This window comes from Salvia splendens, chromosome 10 (assembly GCF_004379255.2).
Source record: "Salvia splendens isolate huo1 chromosome 10, SspV2, whole genome shotgun sequence".
In the NCBI taxonomy this organism is placed as follows: Eukaryota; Viridiplantae; Streptophyta; class Magnoliopsida; order Lamiales; family Lamiaceae; genus Salvia; species Salvia splendens.
In genome coordinates this window covers 12,569,258-12,591,124 of record NC_056041.1, presented here as the reverse complement: position 1 = coordinate 12,591,124, position 21,867 = coordinate 12,569,258, and the positions used below count along the sequence as shown (strand labels likewise).

General features: G+C 40.9%; 1 protein-coding gene across 1 annotated transcript; it reads right to left on the bottom strand.

The window, feature by feature from the left end:
• Nucleotides 1-10,915: 10,915 nt before the first annotated feature.
• LOC121752625 lies at nt 10,916-20,994 on the bottom strand. Its single transcript, XM_042147745.1, has 4 exons — nt 20,773-20,994; nt 18,611-18,829; nt 12,352-12,465; nt 10,916-11,135 (listed from the first exon to the last, which is right to left on the bottom strand). The coding sequence occupies exons 1-4, from the start codon at nt 20,992-20,994 to the stop codon at nt 11,025-11,027; spliced, it is 666 nt and encodes a 221-aa protein (XP_042003679.1). The 3' UTR covers nt 10,916-11,024.
• Between the last annotated feature and the right edge of the window lie 873 nt (nt 20,995-21,867).

Below are 21,867 nucleotides of genomic sequence, written 5' to 3'. Positions count from 1 at the left end.
TGGAAGTAAGATATGGGATGTGGATATTCATGCCGATGTGAGACATTTGCTTAATATTTTGGTTTCCGAGGCGTGATGGAATGTGGGAAGTCGATGAAGGCGACAATGAGCTTATCACAGCTTTGGTTGAGCGTTGGAGGCCGGAGACGCACACTTTCCATCTACCGTTTGGAGAGGCGACAGTCACCTTAAAGATGTGCAAGCATTGTGGTGCTTAAGAGCGGACGGTCGTGCTTTCACAGGCCGTGATCATCATGTCGGATATATCGATTGGCCCAGCAAGTGCCGAGTTTTGTTGGTATGGATACCCGATACACAATCAGAGACTAAGCAAGGCGGCATACTGATGACCGCTCTGATCAATCAAACGATGATACCTTTGGGTGATAACCTACCTACTTATGTCTACATCCAAAGGGCACGTATCCATGCCCTAATTTTGTTAGGAGGACTCATTCTACCAGACACCACGGGGTGTAAGGTTCCTTTTATGTGGTTGAATGCATTTGAGGATCCGGACGAGGTGCACAATATTAGTTGAGAAAGTGCGGCTTTGTCGTACTTGTATCACTATTTGTGCGAGGCTTCCATAGTAAGAGGAAAGAGTTGGCGGGCCTAAAACGCATCACGGTCATGCGTTTCATTTAACGACGACGCATGAGGGGGCATGTCGTCTCTCCCAAAATCGGAATTTAAAAAAAGTTTAGTACAGTTATAGAATGTGAAGAACCCCCTAGAACTAAAAAAGAATTACCCCTCGTATTCGAATCACCCTAGAACTAAAAAAGAATTACCCCCGTATTCGAATCATACTCTCAGATGAAGTAGCTTCACAGCTACAAATCTTGAGAAAATCGCGTTTCTAGGCTATTTGGCCTTTAAAATAACGTAAATGTACCCATTTTGTTATCAATTCCATTTATGGGGAAACGCCGATGAAGTTGGCGTGTCTAAACGTAAAGACGCCCATAGACGGCGTTTTTATACTTGTGCCGTATTTTGGGCGTATTCTTTCCAATTATCATTACGTTAAAGCACGCCATTGTGTTGGCGTGTATTATATAAAACACGCCAATTTTAGATGCGTGTTTACGCAAATACGCCAATAACATCGGCGTGTTTAAACGCAAAGACGCCAATAAAATCAGCGTTTTTAAACGCAAGACGCCAATAACATCGGCGTTTTTAAAAAAAAAGGCGCCAATAACATCGGCGTGTTTAACAGAAAAACGCCAATTTGAGTGGCGTGTTTTAACAGGCTGATATACCCCAGCCTCCACCCCCAAATCGCGAAAACATCACAGCCACACCCACACTCTGCGATTTTTCTCCAAGCAGCGCCAATATCCGCTAATTCGGCCTCCTCTCCGTGATTTCACCCTCCATTCATCAATCGGTGCTATTCTTCCCCAAATTCATATATTTTCTTCGGTTAGTATGTTTATCTTTTACTTTTACATTATTAGAGTAATTGTTGGATAGTTAGCTAGGGTTTGTAATGGGTTGTGAATTGAGTTGAAATATTATGCATTTGGATTGTTTGAATGACATTAGTGTTGGTTATTATGTTGGATTATTTGGATTTAAGTGAATTTATATATAAAATTGATTATAAACCTAAACCCTAGGGTTGTTATAGCAAAAAAATTGGGCAAATTGATTTGGTTTATGTTGGTTTTGGTTAATGTATATTGTTTAGTTTGAATTGTTAATTTTGTTTATATTGTTAGGTGGGCTATTTGAAATTGGACAAATTGAAATTGTTAGGTTGGACAAATTTGTAATTGAAATTGTCAATTTTGTGTAGATGAATTGTGTTATGATTTTGGATGTGAAATGTTGTGTAGGTGAATTTGTGTATTGTGAATTATTTGATTTTGGTGTTCCATTTTGTGAAATTGGATTAAATTGTATGTAATTATTGAAATGATTTATGTTTGGTAAATGTTAAATTTGGATTATAAATGCTGTGTAGGTAAATTATGGCATCATCTTCGACTTCTGCTCGTCGGCTTGCGTGTGGTCCTGCGGATCCTTCTGTACTGTATCTTCAGAGACAACACGTTCTAATAACATATGGGCAGGAGTTCCATCCGAATACGTACGCTGCCGACGATATGAAGGAATAATTTGGAGTGTTCCCATACATCACCGTGTTTTGGCACTAGTGGACCAGATGGGGTTCGGCGGTTTATTGAGGTGTGGTCAGCCAAAGGACATTGACCACCATCTTATCACCGCTTTGATTGAACGTTGGAGGCCAGAGACTCACACGTTTCACTTCCCAGTCGGTGAAGCGACTGTAACATTGGAAGACGTGAAGGTTTTATGGGGCCTGAAAGTTGATGGAGAGGCTGAGACGGGTTACATCCCCCGACACAACCGGGATATTGGCAGGACAGGTGTTTGGATTTTCTAGGATTCATACCGGACGCATCCGAGTTGAAGGAAATGGCTTTTAAGCAGACAAGCTTATCGCGTCAATTGAGGATTGAGCTGAATGATGAGCACGATCACAACATATATGCTCAGCGGGCTCGTATCTATTGTCTGCTATTACTTGGTGGTCTGATGATCCCGAATGCCACCGGAAATAAAATTCCGTTCTTCTACCTGCAATTTTTCATGGATATAGAACGGTGTTCTACCTATAGCTGGGGTGGTGCGACGCTTGCTTGCTTGTATCACAATTTGTGTGAAGTTGCCGTTGCTAAGAGGACGGATGTCGGGGGAGCCTTAACTCTATTACAGCTGTGGGCTTGGGAGAGAATCCCAAATATTAGACCGAGGATGCTAGATCCCGTGCATACAGACTATCTACCATGTGCAAGCGCGTAAGTTGTTCACTAATTCATTTTTTAAGCTTTATGTTCATCAATCTTCGTGTTATTCGCTCATAATTTACATTTTGTAGATGGAAAACGCCTATATAGTTGGCGTTTTATAAAAAACGCCACTGTAGTCGGCGTTTTTATGCAGAATGTCCGCTACAACGTAGGAAAATTTGGCCAAATTTTCCCCAAGTATAAAACGCCAATTGGTGGCGTTTTATACAAAATCTTAGTGATATAAAAAGGCCAACTTGGAATGGCGTGTTTGTTCCTATCGTGGACCAATAAGTAATATAAATAGTTCAAAATATCAATATGAATACGTTACAATGTTCAATTCAATTCAATAAATAACTACGATTATAAACAGAACAATGTTCAATTCAACTAAATAGTTGTTACACGTTCAATTGTCTCGCATTCTCCGGGTAAAGAAGCTACGGATACCCTTCCCGATTCTGGCGGTGGAGAGTCTAGACGGAGGAGTATCTTGCACAACGTCAGTCTCTAAATCAACCCCGAACAAATCGTCTCGCACAGAAGACCTAGGTGGAGAATGTGGGATATCACTGAGCCCGATGTCTTCGCCTGTACCACCAGTGTGGCTGACAGAATGCCGACCTCGAACTGCAGATCTTGGTGGAGGTGGAGGCATAACATCGTGATCGGCATCATCAGTGTGGCTGATAGAATGACGACCTCGAACTGCAGATCTTGATGGAGGTGGAGGCATAAAATCGTCAGCGACATCATCTACCAACTGAGTATCCATCCTTGAAGAAGCATTCGGGCAGTTGCGTCTGTCGTGCCCTGGTTGACAACAATGTTTACATCGGCGTCGGGCTCGTGGCTGGTCAGCTTCACGGACATCCATCTGATTAGGAATCCTAGTAGTACGATATCGACCTCGACTTTTAGGCATTAACTGGGCTCGTGAACATTGCAAAGTCCATTCAGGCACAGCCAATAATCTTGGTGTCTGATTGGATTGAACACCGTAGAATATTGGTGTACCCAAACACTTGTGCGGTATACGTTATCAACAAGCGACAGCATGGGCTCGTTTCTAAACCGCGCAACTGCCGCTGCATGTGAACATGGAAGTCTCCACATCTGCCACTTTTGACATTTGCAGTTCGACTCCAAGTACTTTACCTTCCACTTATTACCGCCCTTTCCACCAATTCGACGCTTTGTTCGAACCACGTAAAGCCCTGCAATTGTGTTTGGGACTCTCACATTATGTAATTGACCTTTTACATCATTTTTGCACACCTTTTCATGGGCCCACGGGGTAAGTGGTGTGGCACACTGTGTTGATGCAATTGACCGCTCATTAAACCATTCTATTGTCCTCCAAAATATCAGATCAATGCAAGCTTTAATTGGGAGTTGTCTTGCGCCTCTCAACACATTGTTGTAAGATTCCACCATATTAGTGGTCATCTCACCCCATCTTTTGTGTTTGTCATACGCCAAACTCCATTTTTCTAACTCCATGGCATCAAGGTACTGCACAGCCTCGTTGTTGATGGTTCGAAGTAAACGACGTCTGATCTTAAACTTGCGTTTCTTGGTAGCAATACCAATTTTCCAAACAAGTTTTTTTACCATGATGCCTTTGTGATTCTGCAAAACATTCTTTCTAACATGTACCATGCAAAATCTGTGATGCCCCACATTGGGTTCTTCTTTCCATATGGGAGAATTCATTGCATCTATGATTCCCACATGCCTATCAGATATTACACGTATTTCATGCTTGGCTACGTGAATTATAATACGTTCCATAAACCAATTCCAACTTTGTATGGTTTCCTCATCAACAATGGCATATGCAATAGGCAAACATTTCTTATAGCATCAAATCCAACGGCAATAAGAATTTTACCTCGATATCGTCCACGTAGATGAGTTCCATCAACGGTTAAAACTGGTTTGCATAGTTGAAAAGCCTCCACAGCTGGACCAAAAGCCCAAAAGATGTACTTGAAAACCTTGTTCATACCGTTGCTTAATCTTTCATCATGTAACCATTCGACAATTGTGCCAGTATTTTGTCTTTGCAACTCATTCAAATAAGCTGGTAAAACTTTGAAATTCCACTCCCACGAACCATACACAAGCTCAATAGCTGTCCTCCGAGCATACCATGCTTTCTTGTAACTAACTTTCACATGAAATCTATTTTCAATATCCGCCACAATTGCTTTTACCTTGTAGCAAGGATCGTTTTCTATCTGATGTCGAACACTCAACGCTATCATACCGACGAAAGATTAGCGTGCCCATTATAATTACGATCCCCCATGCAAGTATGAGCAGTGCTAAACACTCTAATTTGCCAGTGTTCATCATGCTTCCTCAATGTTGCTTTGCACTCCCACAAACATGGCGGTAAGGACTTATCTTTCGGATTTCCTTGTGGCCACTTACAAACTGCTTGCCATCTCTTTCCTTTGCTTTCAACAACTGTATATTGTCGGATTTTTTCCACATGCCAAAAAGTCACAGCTGACTTCAATTCCAATTTGGTTTTAAATTTAGTATGCAAACCGACATTGCTCGGATCTTTTTCACTCCAATAATGCACATTGAGATCATCAGACTCAAAGTTTTTTGGATCAAAACTATCATATGGACCTGGTAAGGTGCGAAAATAGTTCATACCAGGATGTGGGAACTGTGGAACTACTCTTTCTCGTACTGCTCTTCCTCCAATTGATGTTTCTCCAACCATTGTTTCTCCAACCGGAATGGATGTTCTTGGAGCAACAAATTGGTCCTCATCCGACGAAGCACCATCTGAATCTGTACTAACCGGATCGACATCTTCAGAATCATAAGGTGATTGTGGATCAAGAAAGTCGGCTTTATCAGGACCAATTATGTCCTCAACCACAGCTGGGTGTCACTGTCCCATAAATGCACGCCTCCAATATCAAAATCTTGTGTTGTATCGAAGCATGGTTCTTGGCTCTCGTAGACGTACCAACATCAAAATCTTGTGTTGCAGCGAAATATGGTTTCTCGACCTCTCGTAGACGTACCAACATCATTACTCATGAGATGATGACTATGTTGTTGAGTAATTGACGAATACTCAACATACAATTCAATTTGACCTCCTGTAGTCATACTCTCACTAAACATTAGTGGCATGTATACTTCTTCTGGTAAAATACATATATACGTGATTGAAGATCCATAGAATATATGACGTTTCCATACTATTTGAAGTTTGTTTTCAAATCTGTTTATCCCCATTTTTTCACAAATTGTTTCCACAAGCTTATCGTAGGAAATACTTTCATCCAACATAATCAATCCTTTTGCAAAAGGAGGATCATATGAAATAACTGTTCCGGGAATTATATTTCCACCCCAATATAAATGGACACACCACGTCATACTATCTGCATTAATGTCAAACACAAATATTGGTCAAATATATTTCTTTACAGTACACTACAATATATACTATCATAACAACCTATCAAATATGGGTAAAAAATTAGATATACTACAACATATAATACCATAACAACGACTCAAAATATTTCTATTAATTACAATACAATTTATAATACTATAACAATCCATCAAATAATTATATAAATTACACTACAATATATACTATCATAATACTCCATCAAATATTGGTAGACTAATGTTTGGAAGAATGAGTTAAAAATTAGATATACTAACCGATTGCGAGTACTAATATTTGGAAGAAATGAGCCAAAATCGAAATCTACACGCTTCAATCCACCACCGGGTTGACCCGACCAAGGCAAGTGTTTTCGCGTTTTTCAGCTTTGGGAAGGTTTTTTTCGCGTTTTGGGGAGGGAATGTGACTAGGGTCTGCGATTTGGGGGAGATCTGTGATATATGGTTCACACCGGAAAACGCCGACCAGGTTGGCGTTTTTTATGTTAAACATGCCAATGATCTTGGCGTTTTTATTACTTAAACACGCCATCAAGATTGGCGTCTTTACTATAACACGCCAAAGAAGTTAGCATGTTTAAAATTTAAGTATTTTGGGTTAATAATACGAGCAAATACGGTTGCCATTGTAAAACGCCCAATTGTGTTTGCGTATAGACACGCTAATATCACTGGTGTTTTCATTTATAAACACGCCATTCTCGTAGGCGTTTTTCCCATAAATGGAATTGATAACAAAATGGGTACATTTACGTAATTTTAAAGGCCAAATAGCTTAGAAATCCGATTTTCTCTACAAATCTTTGGAGACGAAGTTAAACTCTCCTTAGATCTGCAGAATCTGAAACCAGAGATTGATTTCTTCATCGACGCATTGAAGAAGATGGAGGAAGAATACATCAAAGAGCTGGAAAAACCACTATCGCCTGATGATGAAGAAGAAGAAGATAATGATGATTCGTCCACAGCTGATTTTGGTGGAGAGAAGTCTGCGATCTTCGGATTATCGGACGTGTACAAAGAACTCAGAGATCAACTCACTGTAATTGAACAGTTGCTCAGATTCAAAGTCGTGGCGCTCGTTGGATGGCTGGCATCGGTAAGACTACTCTTGCTCGGAAATTTTTCGAAGATCCCTTTGATTTTAGATTACTTTGAATGTCCGCGCGTGGGTGAAAGTAGGGAGAAAATGTCGATTGGAAAAAAAATCCTAGGGCACATTCTAGCACAATTGGATTCTAATAGATATGAAATGCGTGATAAGGGGGAAGAAATTGTAGCTAACTCCTTTAGAGAGAGTTTGAAGGGAAAGAGGTTTCTTCATTGTGCTGGATAATGTATGGGAAACTAAGAGCATCCGCAGCGGTGGCGGTTGGCGCCACCGCCGTCCGTGCCAGCGGCAAGGCGAAGGACCGCCACCGCTGCAACCGCGCCGCTGGCACGGCGCTGCTCGATGTATCGAGCACGTCCGTGCCAGCGGACGCACACGTGGCGGTCTCTGATTCGCCAACGGCATAGCCGTTGGTTTCAAACATTTTTTTATTTTTTTTTTTTAAAAATCGGATTTTTATTAAAAAATCGATAAAAAATAAAAAAAAAAAATTTCACTTCCCCAAAAAATTATATCCGTTTATAACCGTTTTCCCCACTTTTTAATTTTTTTTTTTTTTTTTTTACCCCAAAAATACACACTTTCATCTATAAATACCCCCAATTTCACTCCAAAAAATTCACACTTTCACTACACAATTCTCATCATCAATCTCTCATAGCCATTTTCATCTTCCTCTCACACCCTACAACACCACTATGTCCGGTAACGACGACAACCCAAGCGGCTCTCACGGTTGGAACCCCGAATGGTTCGGTTCGCAACCGTTTCATAGTCCGGAAACGGAATATTCGGCCTCTCCTCTCACCCAAGATTCGGGCGTTCCGAGTGGCTACCGGCCATACCCAATCGACGATCAAGGTGCCCTCCGATGGGCGCTACGGGTGGACACCGGAGCCTAGGCCTCGCGCCCCTTCCCAAATGCCGAATCCTCCATCTCGCGCCGGTGTCCGCACACCGTACTCACCGGCGGAGATGGAAAGATTGTTCAAGGCGTACTTGGAAATCTCCGAAGATGCGGTGGTTGGAACGAACCAATCCGGCGATCACTTTTGGTGGCGCGTCTCTAGCCGGTACAATGCACACCGGCCGCCGGGAACGATCGAGCGCAACGAGAGTATGGTGCGCAACTGCATCGGCCGAGCCAACGAAGAAATTGGCAAGTTCAACGGCTATTTCATCCAGGAGTCCCGGAATGCCGGGAGCGGCCGAAGCGAGGTCGACATCATCACCGCCTCGCTGAGCACCTACCAATCCATGAACGGTAAGTCGTTCAAATATCTTAACGTTTGGCAGGAGACGCGGACGCACCCGAAGTATAAGGGAGGCATAACATCCTCCTCTAGCGGCTCCTCCAAACGCTCACGGTCGGCATCCCTATCCGACGCCGGCGAAGAAGTGGCTAGCCAACTCGCCGAAGCTAACTTGGGTAGCCCCGATGCCCAACCAAGCGGTTCCCGACGCCGACCGCAAGGTAGGAAGAAGGCGGCGGCCGAACGACGTCGCGCCGCGACTCCATCTGCCCCTGCTTCCCGAACCCGCACCCTATGTTCCACCTCCACCCCCGAACAACTCGTTGTGGGCCCTTTTGGCCCAACTCAATATGGCCGATAGGTCAACTATGACCCCCCACGCAACTTCAAACGCACGAGTCCATGATATTGGGTCTCCAAAAACAATTGGGGTTGGTGCCGCCGGATGCGTAGTCTTCCTCGGGTTATATTAGCCAATAATTATGTAATTTTTAATTTTTAGGAGTTTAATTATGTAATTTTTAATTTTTAGTATTTTAATTATGTAATTTTTAATTTTTAGGATTTTAATTATGTCTTTTTATTTTATTTGTAATTTGTTATTTTTATTGTGGTTTTTTTAATGAATTTTAGTATTATGAAATGTTTTTGTGTAATTGAATTTTATATTAATTGTGCTCGTCCTTGCGGAAGAGCACAGTTGTGGGTGTTGTGCTCTTGCCAGAGAGCAGGCATTAATAGTACCGCCCGGGCCCACATCCGTGCCGCTGGTAAGAGCACGGTTGTGGATGCTCTAATCTCTTAGTAGAGATTGCAAAGTTGTGTCATTGCGACAAAGATGGAAGTCGAATCTTGCTCACAGTAGGCTACAGCATGTTGGGGGACGAGGCGTAGCAGACTTGCATATGCAGTTGCTGAATAAAGAAGAAAGTTGGGATCTTCTTCGTGAGAAGGTGTTTGGGGAAGAATCGTGCTCGTACCAACTTGAGAGAGTTGGGAGGAAAGTGGCTGAGAATTGTGTAGGTCTTCCTCTTATGATCGTCAAGGTTGCTGGCTTCCTATCAAAGTATCGAGTAAAAACAGTTCAGTGTTGGAGTGAGGTAATGTCAAGGAAGAATCACAAAGTATACAATGATGCATACAACGAAATATGTGAGATAGTTTTTCCAAGCTATGACAACTTGCATTGGCATTTAAAGGCGTGCTTTCTTTATATGGGAGTTTTTCGTCAAAATTATGAGATTTCCGAATCCAAGCTTATCAAGATGTGGACTGCAGAGGGATTTCTCGAACCTTATAACATCCAAGATTTGGAGCATCACAGCAAAGCGTGTCTGAATGAGCAGCTTGTTTCAAATAATCTTGTTATGCATGGGACCAATTGCTTCGTTGCCAAATCTACAGGTGCTCAAGTTGCGAAGCTATGCTTTCCAAGGCCCGGGATGGGAAGTACAAGAGAACGGATTCTTGAAGCTTCAATATCTTACAATTGAAGACACTGATTTGGAAGAATGGATGGTGGTAAAGGGAAGCTTCCCATGGCTTTGCTGCCTAAGCTTGAAACATTGCTACAATTTGCAAGAAATTCACTGGGAATTTGAATCAGGAGTGTTCACAAAGATTGAATTAGTAGACTGCAATCCTTTAGGCGTGACATGTCAACGACAAATACGAGAGGCAAGATTGAGAAGCAAGCATTATGTCCCAGATATTTTTGTCCATTCTTCATGGATGCTGGAAAATCCAACCGTTAACATCTAGTCCACATTAACAATTTCCTGGACAGTGTACAAGTAACGAAATAACTACTCATATTTTAGACGGGAAGCTTCCTGCTGGCAAGCCTCGGTTTCTCAGTATTTTTATTTTCATTGCAGTTTACAAGGTTGTATTGATTTTTTTGTGGAGATGGGAAAATGTTGGTTCAACGAACTGAGCTTCGAGAATATATGAGATAACAAAACTAAAGCTCAAAAACTCGTGTAAAACCAACCACCTGATAGTCATGGATCATGATCAGTGTCCACCAACACCAAACATGTGAGTCGAAAGTCACAGGCCAAACAAATACGTTAAATACAATGCAGAGCAGCACAATGCCGAGTTGAAGTAGATATATATATATCAAGACCGAGTGCCACTTAGGTTACATCAGTTTAGATGAGAATTTCACGAATGCTAGCCAATAGGAAGCTACGTTTTCTGAATTTAGTAACACTTTTCTATGTAGAGATAGAGGCTCATGATTTATTTTACAAACATAAAATAGGCATGCCTCTATACACTACGTTTGATTTCCACTGATAGCTACAACATACAAAATCAAACAATATCAAAATTCAGTAATAAATACTGGTCTCGTGTGACTTAGGTAGTCTCTCAAATATTATCAACACCGTCTCCAAATATTGAAAGAGAAAAGGGGGCAATTACCACGTTGAATGTTCGAGCATTTAGTTTATCGATATGCTTCATCCCATAGTCACCCTCCTATAATCATCAGAGACATATTAAAGACCCATCGGATTTAGCAAGTTTAATGTCATACATTTATTTTCAAACCATAAAAATAGTATTCTTCCACTGGGTGTACTCAATGGACAAGCAGATGAATACTCGAAACTAGTGTTGGGAAGTATAACAGGTTGTTAACCTATCACCCCGACCACTACAGTGCAATAGCAGAGCGCTCAGTTACACGCAGTAAATAAATAATCATCAACAAAGTGAGGGTTCAAGACATGAAAGTTATCAAAACTTACTGGACACTCAGTTTTTCCGTTGGCATCAGTTATAATCCAATGCCTTCTAAGAAGTTGTACAGCGTGATCTAAATTGTTTGTTATTCTAATCCTATAAGCCAAAAAATAAAGATCTTTGGAAGGCTGGCTTCGACCTTCAATGTAAACACTCCTAACTTGAACTCTGATACCCTGGAAAAGAATGTGATTAAGTAGCTGTATACATGCTAATACTATGAGTACCCATGCCTGGGATAGCACAACACTGAGTGACCCAGAATCAGAAAGCAGGAACACAATACGATCACCAATATACATCTAGCTCCAAAAAATTTATCCATTCAACAAAAGAAAAAGTAAAATTCTATGACCAAAATCCCCATAAGATGATCAGGTTTATCAAATGAATCAAGTTATATGTTATAGTCCCTAGGAATCTAATCCCTTATGTGATTTTTTTTTAATGCACATGGCGCATCACGGGGCCTTATCAATTGAATATTAGTGGGCCAAATAGATCGAGCTATACACTAGCTTAAAAACAGTGACTATATGTAATTAAATTATTTAATGATGCAAAAAAGTGCAGCTTCAAGAGAAGCAAAGCAATTAGTTTCAGAACTCGTGCATGGAATTCTGCAAGCTCATATGACAGAGTATATTAGATCTGATGAGTAGTTAGAAAAGCACTAGTGACTACAGTGATAGATCCCCAATTGAGAAAAGAATTCAGCTTAGGTTGCAGATCAAAGAAATTACATGACAGCATGAAAGCTAGAATATATCACTCCAGATACAAACTGACAAAATAAAATAAATGAATGATACTGCATACCAAGGTTGTTGCATCACTTGAGCACTTCAAGAGAAAATGAGGTGCAATTTCCTTAAGCTCATCACGAAAATGTGTATCTAATTGTAACACAGAGAACGAAAATGTTGTAGCTGCAAGAAAGGGTGTGTACCTCGAATCTGTCCTCTGCAATGGCCTCTTTTAACAATCTTCGGAGACGCAAAACTGGCTCTTCATCCTCAAATAATTTCAAGGAATCACGAATTCTAGCAGCTTCTTTGTAATCCTAAACCAATATTAAAAAGAAAAGATAAAACACTAACAGTACAAGACCAGCCCCTATAAGAAATTACATCAGAGCATTCATTACTTGGGAAACTATCCAATTCAAACTTAATAAAACTATTAAAGGAGGTTTACTTTGGGTAATAACTTGGAGTTACAATACATAGGAATGGGTATTTAAAGGACTACACGATCCAACTAGACTCAAAGACACTATCAACACATGCACAGATTGGTGAAATAATTGTGCTCATCTTTAGTCACTAACTTAAGGAATTGTCATACTCCACCATTAATCTAGGCATGACTACAGTATTCCATTGTGAAAAGATGCTGCGGAAGCCTTGTAGAAGAAATACAAACTTGAATATGCTAGTAATGTGTTTAGAGAGAGTTCATAATCTTTTTCATTGATTGAACAAAGTAACAAGATTCCTTACATATACTCAACGTTCGAATGATCTAGAATCTTGCACTAATCTACTTCGTACTTAACTAAAACATGCTTTACATTCTTAATCAAAACAAACTATGTAAATCATCTTTCTTCTTCAATCCTTTGATCAACACGTCTCTCCAAGTACAAGGGTGGTCCTGCACCTTAGCTGTCACTCTTGGCTCATTTACAGCTGCAGCTCGTGTGAGCCCGGTGATTGGCTTCTCTCGTGCACCACATGCTGCATTGACTCTTGTCTCATTTATGACTTTGGCTCGTGTGGAGTTAGTGACTTGTTTCTTTCGTGTAGGACACTCTGCTCTTACACATTGATCAGCAAGGCTCATCAACTCGGCATTGCACACTGTGGCCGGATCACCTTTGCTATTCACTTCTAACATACCCCCTCAAACCGAGTGAGGCTAAGGATATCACACCCAATCTCTCTCTTAGCTTCACGAAGGGCTGATGGCTCAAGGGCTTAGTGAACATATCTGCTATTTGATCCACAGTTGGCACATGTCTCAACTCAAGTTCCCTGCCCAGAACTTTTTCATGAACAAAGTGCATATCCAACTCAATGTGCTTAGTTCTTGCATGCAACACAGGGTTTGATGCCAGAGCAATGGCACTCATGTTATCCACCCAAATCACTAATCACTGGGCTGCCTTTCCTCTTAGTCTTCAACTCACCAAGCATTGAAGACAACCAAGTTACCTCTGCAGCTGATTGAGCTAGACTTCTGTACTCAGCCTTGCTGGATCTAGCAACCACAGTTTGCTTTTTAACACACCATGACACAAGATTTCTTCCATGATAAGCACACACTCCTGTTGTAGATCTTCTATCATCCAAATCAGCTGCCCAATCTGAGTGCGAAAAGGCTGAAATCTCACCAGTGGACTTCCTAATCTGAATTCCATAATCTAATGTTCCTGAAAGATATCTTAAAATTCTTTTTACAGCCTTCCAATGTGTGTCCAACGGTTCTGCCATATATTGACTTGTCTTGTCACAGCAAAGTTGATATCTGATCTAGTAATGGATGCATACTGCAAGGCACCTGTAATGCTTCTGTAAAGCTTTGGATTAGAGACTGGCTCTCCGGAATGCTTGCTCAGTTCTGAGCTAGAAATCATGGGAGTTGGACAACCTTTAGCTCCTGTCATGTTAGCTTTCTTTAGAAGATCTTTGATATAATTGGATTGACAGAGATGGAGACCTCCATCCATAGTCTTGACTACTTCAACTCCTAGGAACAAGCTCACCTCCCCAAGATCTTTTAAAGAAAATGAGGAGTTTAGCTGAGAGACCACCTTGTGTATTGAAGCTTGAGAGGTCCCTGTAATAAGCATGTCATCTACATAGATAAGTAGATAGATAATCTCCTCACCTCTCTGTCTAATGAACATGGAAGTATCTGACTTTCATTGAGAGAAGCCAAGTCTGAGCAGAACAGAATGAACTGTGAAGAACCATGCTCTAGAAGCTTGCTTCAGCCCATAGATTGTCTTGTTGAGTTTACATACCAAATGAGGTCCACCTTCTTCAAAACCAAGTGGCTGCTTCATGTAAATGTCTTCTTTTAGTTAACCATTCAAAAAGGCATTGTTCACATCAAGATGAGTCACTGCCCACTCAAGAGAGACTGCTAGACTGAGTATAATTCGAATAGTAGTAGGCTTCACAACAGGGCTGAAGGTCTCATTAAAATCAAAGCCAGGCTATTGAGAAAAACCCTGGGCAACCAATCTGGCTTTGTATCTAGCAATAGCACCAGATAAATGGAGTTTAATCTTGAAAATCGAAGTACAGCCTATAAGATTCTTGCCTGGAGGGAGTGTTGTTAATATCCATGTTTTATTGTTAAGAAGTGCAGTAAATTCACTCAGCATAGCAAATTTTCAGTTAGGAATTAGAAGGGCTTCTAGAGCTGACCTAGGTAGAAGAGAAGGGGACACAGAAAGAGTGAAGACTCTAGGCTTGAAAATTCCAGATTTTGATCTGGTTGTCATTGAATGAGTTGTTTGAGTTGATGATGGAACTTGATGAGGCTGAGATGATATTGGTGAGTCATGAGGCTGTACATCAGTATCAGTCTGTCCTAGTGATGAGGGACTATTATCAGAATCTGAGACAGGAAGTGAGTGTGATATGATGAAACATCCTCTGCTTGGTCTAAAACAATAAGTGTAAGGATGGGAAGCAAGGAAGAGTGATTACATGGTGAGGCTGCTGGAGTAGCAGTAGCTGAAGTAGGAGAAGAAATTTGAAAAGGGAAAACATATTCATCAAAAATGATATCTCTAGTAATAATCACTTTTCCATGAGGAAGGAGCACTTTGTATCCTTTGTGAGAGAGGCTATATCCTAGGAAGGTTCCTCTAACAGACCTAAACTGGAGTTTACGTTTGTTATAGGGCCTAGTATGAGGAAAACACAGACAACCAAAAACTTTTAGGACTGAATAGTCAGGTTTGTTGAGGAAAAGAGCTTCATATGGGGAAATGTTGTTGATAATCTTGGATGGCATGAGATTAATTAAATGAACAACAGTTACAAAGGCATCATCCCAGTATTTTTGTGGAAGAAAAGACTGAGCTAACAAGGTCAAACCAGTTTCTACAATGTGTCTGTGTTTCCTTTCAGCCAAACCATTTTGCTGTGGGGTATATGGATAGGAGACTCGATGAACAATCCCACTCTCTTTCAGAAAGGGAACTAAACCCTGAAACTCACCTCCCTAGTCAGATTGAAGAATTTTGATTTTTGAACCCAAAAGATTCTCACTCATTGCTTTGAATTGCTTGAAAACAGTAGCAAGATCATTTTTATTTTTGAGAAGATAAAACCAAGTAAATCTAGAAAAATGATCAATAAATGAGATATAATATGAATAACCATTTCTAGACTTAACTGGAGAGGGCCCCAAAGATCACTATGAATAAGCTCAAGAGGTGAATTATGTTGACAGAAAGACTTGAGGACATGGCAGTTTATGAACTTTAGACACACAACAAGGATAACAAAGTGAAGAATCTTTCATTGCATTATAGGGAATATTAAAGAGCGGGTTTAACTACATTTAGAGTAGGATGTCTTAGTCTACTATGCCATAAAGACAAATCTAGACTAGAAGCTTGATTGGAACTGCTGCTGGATTGTGAGTTGGCCAAGCTCAGGGAAATGAACAGCTGGACTCTCTGGACTGTAAGAAGAGGCGGGGACAATGCCACGTTTGATTGGGGTATGATCTACTAGGAAGTGGTATAAGCCTCTCTCAAGAGTTCCTTTGAGCACAATTTCCCTAGTGCTCAGGTCCTTAACAAAACAGAAGTTGGGATGAAATTAAAAAAAGACAGAATTGTCTTGAGCAAACTTGGAGACACTCAAAAGATTTTTAGTGATGTTAGGTACATGCAAAATATTTTTAAGAAGAAGTTTTCTGGAAAAATTAGCTGAGTGAGATTTAAAAACACTTTCTCCAACAATTGCAATATTAACAGCAGTCCATTTACCAAGCAAAAGATTCTTACCTCCAGTGTATTCAGTGCTTATGTTGAGGTTGCTCAGATCATTGGACACATGGTGTGTTGCTCCTGAGTCCGGATACCAGCTTGATGAAGCATTTGAAGCATAACTGAATTCTGATGGAGTTCCAACAGAGAAGGAGCCTGATGGAGATCTTGGCACTGATTGAACAAGATGAGCTGAAGGATTGAAGAATCCTTGATTTTGTTGTTGAGGAGCACTTCCTCTAAACTGAACTTGAGGTGGTGTGTAGTTCTGCTCAAACCTATGCCAACACTTTGCTGCAGAATGGCCAGGTTTTTCAGTTTTTCACACAGCTGGCAGACAATTTTGTTGCTTCCTCTGCCATAGCCTCTTCCACCTCTGCCTCCTCTATGAAATCTTCCTCCAAATCCTCTTCCATATCCTGATTCAAATCTGTTGTTGTTGAAATTCTCTGTATCTCTTTTCTGTCCAGATTGTTGCTGGACCAAATTCAAAGAAGGTTGAGATCCATCTGGAATTAGTTCAGGTTGATTCCATTCTTAACTCAAAACTGAGTAAAAAGACACTAACATCTCCAATGCTCTATGGATCTAATCTAGATGTCACTGCACACACTGCAGGATCATAGTTTTGGCCAAGTCCTCCCAGAATATGGAGTACTTGCTCAGCTTCTGAAATTCTACAACCAACAGATCCAAGCAAATCAAAATAGGTTCTCATCTTACCCAAATAATCAGTCATAGACATTCCTTCTTTCTTCAAATTCAGCATCTGCTGGCGATATTGCATCACCTTGGTTGTGGAGCGGCTTGCAAAGTAGGTCTCCAGTGCACTCCATATATCTCTGGCAGATCTGAGCCCTATCACAGCATTTTCTGACAACGAGGATAAGAGCCATCCAACTACTCTCCTGTCTTGCCTTTGCCACCTATGTAGGCTGGATTTGACACCATTGACTCTCCATCTTGATCAGGAATCAGCTGTGGAGGAGGATCAGCCTCACCTGTGACAAATCCTTCAAGGCCGTAGCCATACACTGAGATTGGTTTAACCCCCCACCATGATGGTGTTTGAGAAAAAAAAAACTTGACTGAGATTGGAGGCAATTGAGAGAAAATCGGTGGCAGTGTTGCCACTGGTATGGTTTCATTAGCTTCTGCCATTTTTTTTTAAATAGAACAAGAAACTAGGCTACAAGGGTAGGAGAGACGGGATCAAAAGGATCCCGCTCTGATACCATGAAAAGATGTTGCGGAAGCCATGAAGAAGAAATACAAACTTGAATATGCTAGTAATGTGTTTAGAGAGAGTTCATAATCTTTTTATTGATTGAACAAAGTAACAAGATTCCTTACATATACTCAACGTTCGAATGATCTAGAATCTTGCACTAATCTACTTCGTACTAAACTAAAACATGCTTTACATTCTTAATCAAAACAAACTCTGCAAATCATCTTTCTTCTTCCATCCTTTGATTAACACATCTCTCCAAGTACAAGGGTGGTCCTGCACCTTAGCTGTCACTCTTGGCTCATTCGCAGCTGCAGCTCGTGTGAGCCCGGTGATTGGCTTCTCTCGTGCGCCACATGTTGCATTGACTCTTGTCTCATTTATGACTTTGGCTTGTGGAGTTAGTGATTTGTTTCTTTCGTGTAGGACACTCTGCTCTCACACATTGATCAGCAAGGCTCATCAACTCGGCATTGCACACTGTGGCCGGATCACCTTTGCTATCACTTCTAACACATTGATCCAACTGTGTGAACAGAGCAAAAGCTTACGAATAGATCAACAAGCAGGCAGTATTGCCTACTTTGTGTACATATTGGTCACTTCATGTTGTCCACATTAATCGCTTATATCCCCATCAGCATACCATATTAATAATATATGCCTTGTTCTAGAGAAAATGGTTTACATAAATCTATTAGCATCCATCCATGGCTCAAACATATTCACAATGAATAGACATAGCCAATATTCACAATTAATAGACACAGGCAATGGGAGATGCAGAAAATTTTCAGACCAGCACAATAAAACATGATGATAAATCAAGTTTACAGATTAAACATAGAGTGAAGACACTCACGCGTTCAATAAATTTACCACGAGTGTGCTACTTAAGCATTTGATTGAAAATAACAGAAATAAACAGAGAAATGCGCGAATATGAAACAGTGAGTCTACCTCAGATTTGGCAGCTACTTCCAACTGCTGCTTCAGCAAGGCGTACGTTTCGGTTCGAGAGAAAATCGAGCTCTGATTGGAGTCCTGAGCCGAGCCTGAACCTGAACTCTGACCGGATGTACAGCAAGCCACGGTACGAATCACCCGCAAATTGCAATTTTTGCCAAGTGCAATAATGATGGAACGCGTGTTGGATTGTGATGGATTTTGTATAATGGACTGTGGATTTTGGGCCTTTGCTTAGTTTTTAAATATTTTGGGCTTTGCCAATAGAAATATGAGTGTTCACAAGTTGCTATAAATTAAATTCTGGTTGTCTGAGATTGATTTCATAATATTAACTTTATTAAGGTCGGCCCTAAAATTAATTATTCGTGATATTATTCCGAAATTAAATAGTATTTATTCAATAAAATAATATTCGTAAAAATCAATCATGTCAACTCCCACTAAACGATACTACTAGTATTTTGTAAGACGTTTCTATTGAATGAAACATAGAATCGCCACTTCTTAAATACTGAAATTTTATAACTTTTCTTCAAAAATAGAGAATTGCCAACATAGTGTTAATCTCTCAACCAACTTTTTCACTTTTCTTGAATTTTGTTTGATGGGTGTGCCTCCATTAACATCTTGATATGATGTAGCAATATTCCTTGCCTAAAATCTAGTAGTTTCCAACCAAACAGAACCTAAAAGTAAAAAGGACTATGTTTACCTTATTTTGCATCTTTCCTTATTTCCTATACTTATAATACAACGTGTTTGTTTAAATCCTAGCTATTTAGATCTTGATTCAATGAATATGTGTATGTATTAAGAGGTTGGTTGCAAAGGTTGTAGTGAATTGAATCGGAATGATAAAATTAAAATGATAATTCTAGCACATCATGAAGTATTATTATACATGAAAACACACCTAACCTACTCAATCTCGATGTGCTATGCTAGCGAAATATTAATGAGTTTCATCATGTATTATGTAACATGTCAAAATGTCGTCTTTAATTTATTTTTTCGAGTTCGGATTGCTTCACACCTTTCATTACTTCTCATCACTAAAATTTTTGGTTTCAGAAAAATAGGATATTAATGAATTTTAGAATACCTCAAAATATATAAACGTGTGGATCATGTTCTATCATGGAGTAGAATAGAAATCTATATATATACTATGGATCAACTATCCTTGAAAGTGGTGGACGATTTAAAAATGAATTTTAAGATTAATCAAAGTCTGGCATTGGCATGACTGGCTTATTCGTCAAATTTCTTAAAGTTGGCATACAATTACCTACAAAAGTTCTACATAAATACACTGATAAATAATTGAACATATACTTTGAATTACATTTAATTCTCTTTCCATTTTCTTTGTTTTGGTAGGGGACCCCCAAAGTTGATATGTTATGAACTGTGATCTATGACTCATAACTTGCTCACCAACAAAATTAAAAAGAACATAGGTACAACGTAATTATTTAATACTACTATAAAATAAAAAAAAATTATTACCTCCTTACATGGGAAACAAAATGCGATGATGCCACTCTTTTTTTCATAATATAAAAGTTCAGGCAAAGAAATCGACTCTTGCAACGCCAAATAACGTTAATCATGATTAACGTTATTATTCAACATAAAAGTTAATTATGACAATCTATTTAATCAAGATATAAGCCGTAGTACTATATATTTAAAATATTTGAGACGTGTCACGTGAATTGCACTTATTATAGGTCAGTTGGAATTGAGTGCCTTGAAGCCGACCACCACCACCGAAGATATCACAACGCAATAAAGAAGAAAACCCCATAGAAGAAAACCCCATAAGAGCATCCACGGTGGGACGGATGTCCCGGCGGACATCCCGATGGACTTCTCAAAAATACCTCCTGCCACGTCATAAGGACATCCCCAAGGACATCCCGACGTACATCCACAATAATAAAAATTTACAAATTCACCAAATTAAACAATTTACGGAATTAAAATTTTGACACGAATACGGAGAAAATGCAACCACTTTATTTAAAACAAAAAACATACATAATTATTATAAAAAATACATAGTTAAAAAAACACAACCTCAAGCTTCGACAAATGCAGCCCCCGTCTCACTCCTCGTCGCCACCGCCGCCAGTCCCGTCGTCACTCACGGGCAGGGGTGGCATCCCCAAATCGCGGCGCATACTGTCGATGACATCCTTAAGCATCAACTTGTATAAGGGGTCAGTCGCTGCATACCACTTTTCCATAGTGTGTATCAGGGTCTCATGCTGCTGTATGCGGGTGAGTGAGGGGAGCTCGAGATCGATCTGGGAAGGAGCTGCCGATTGGACCTCGGGCGACCCGCTAGCGCTTCCCCTAGCCATCCGCATCACGGTCTTTTGCCCAACCGGGCGACGGCGGCGGGAAGACGATTGAGGGGTCGGGAACTCTGCCTCGGCGTCAGGGAGTTCGTGGGAACCGGCACTGCTGTTGTACTCCCAGGGAGTTCGGCCAGCCAGCTTCAACACCCGAACTAAACTTGGCAGAAGTATGCACCACAAGATAGACCTCCCAATATTTGAATTCCCCGAAACCCAATTCACTGTCGGGGAACTGCTGGTGAGACAGAAGCTTCACATCATCGGCGGACATGTCGCTGGTTGCCGTGCGAAGGTTGTTTTGATAGATGCCGGCAAATCGGCTGAGCTGCCTCCTCAGTCGCTCCCACTGTTTTCGGCATTGCTCTCCATCGTGAGGCTTTACACCTGGCGGTTTGAATTGGAGGTAGTTTTGGCTAATGCGCCACCACATTCTGTCGATATGTTGGTTAGCCCCGACGTAGGGATCCTCAACTACACTGATCCAGGCCTTCGCTAGCGCGACGCACTCCCTTATGCTCCAGATGGTCCTCTTTCTCCTGTCGGCTTCCTCCTCCTCCCCCTCGGCCCCCGCCCCACCCTCGTTCCCCGCACGCGAGGACGAAGTAGTGCCCTTGTCATTGCCTCCGTGTCCTCCCTGCCGCCGAAGGCATCTCAGTGGGAGACTCCCTGACCGGAGATAGCCTCAACTCCTCAAACGAGAAAGTCTCAATGCCGGTGAAATGAGTCTCCAGAGGAGTACTCTGGGGGGAATCACTAGATAATAAATCCATATAGGGGCGATAGACATTGTCCTAGGTGATTGGGGGACCCCCTGTCTGTTCCCCCCGCAGCGGCAGGCATGCCCTGCATCAACCCAGGCATCATCATCCCGGGCATTTGGGG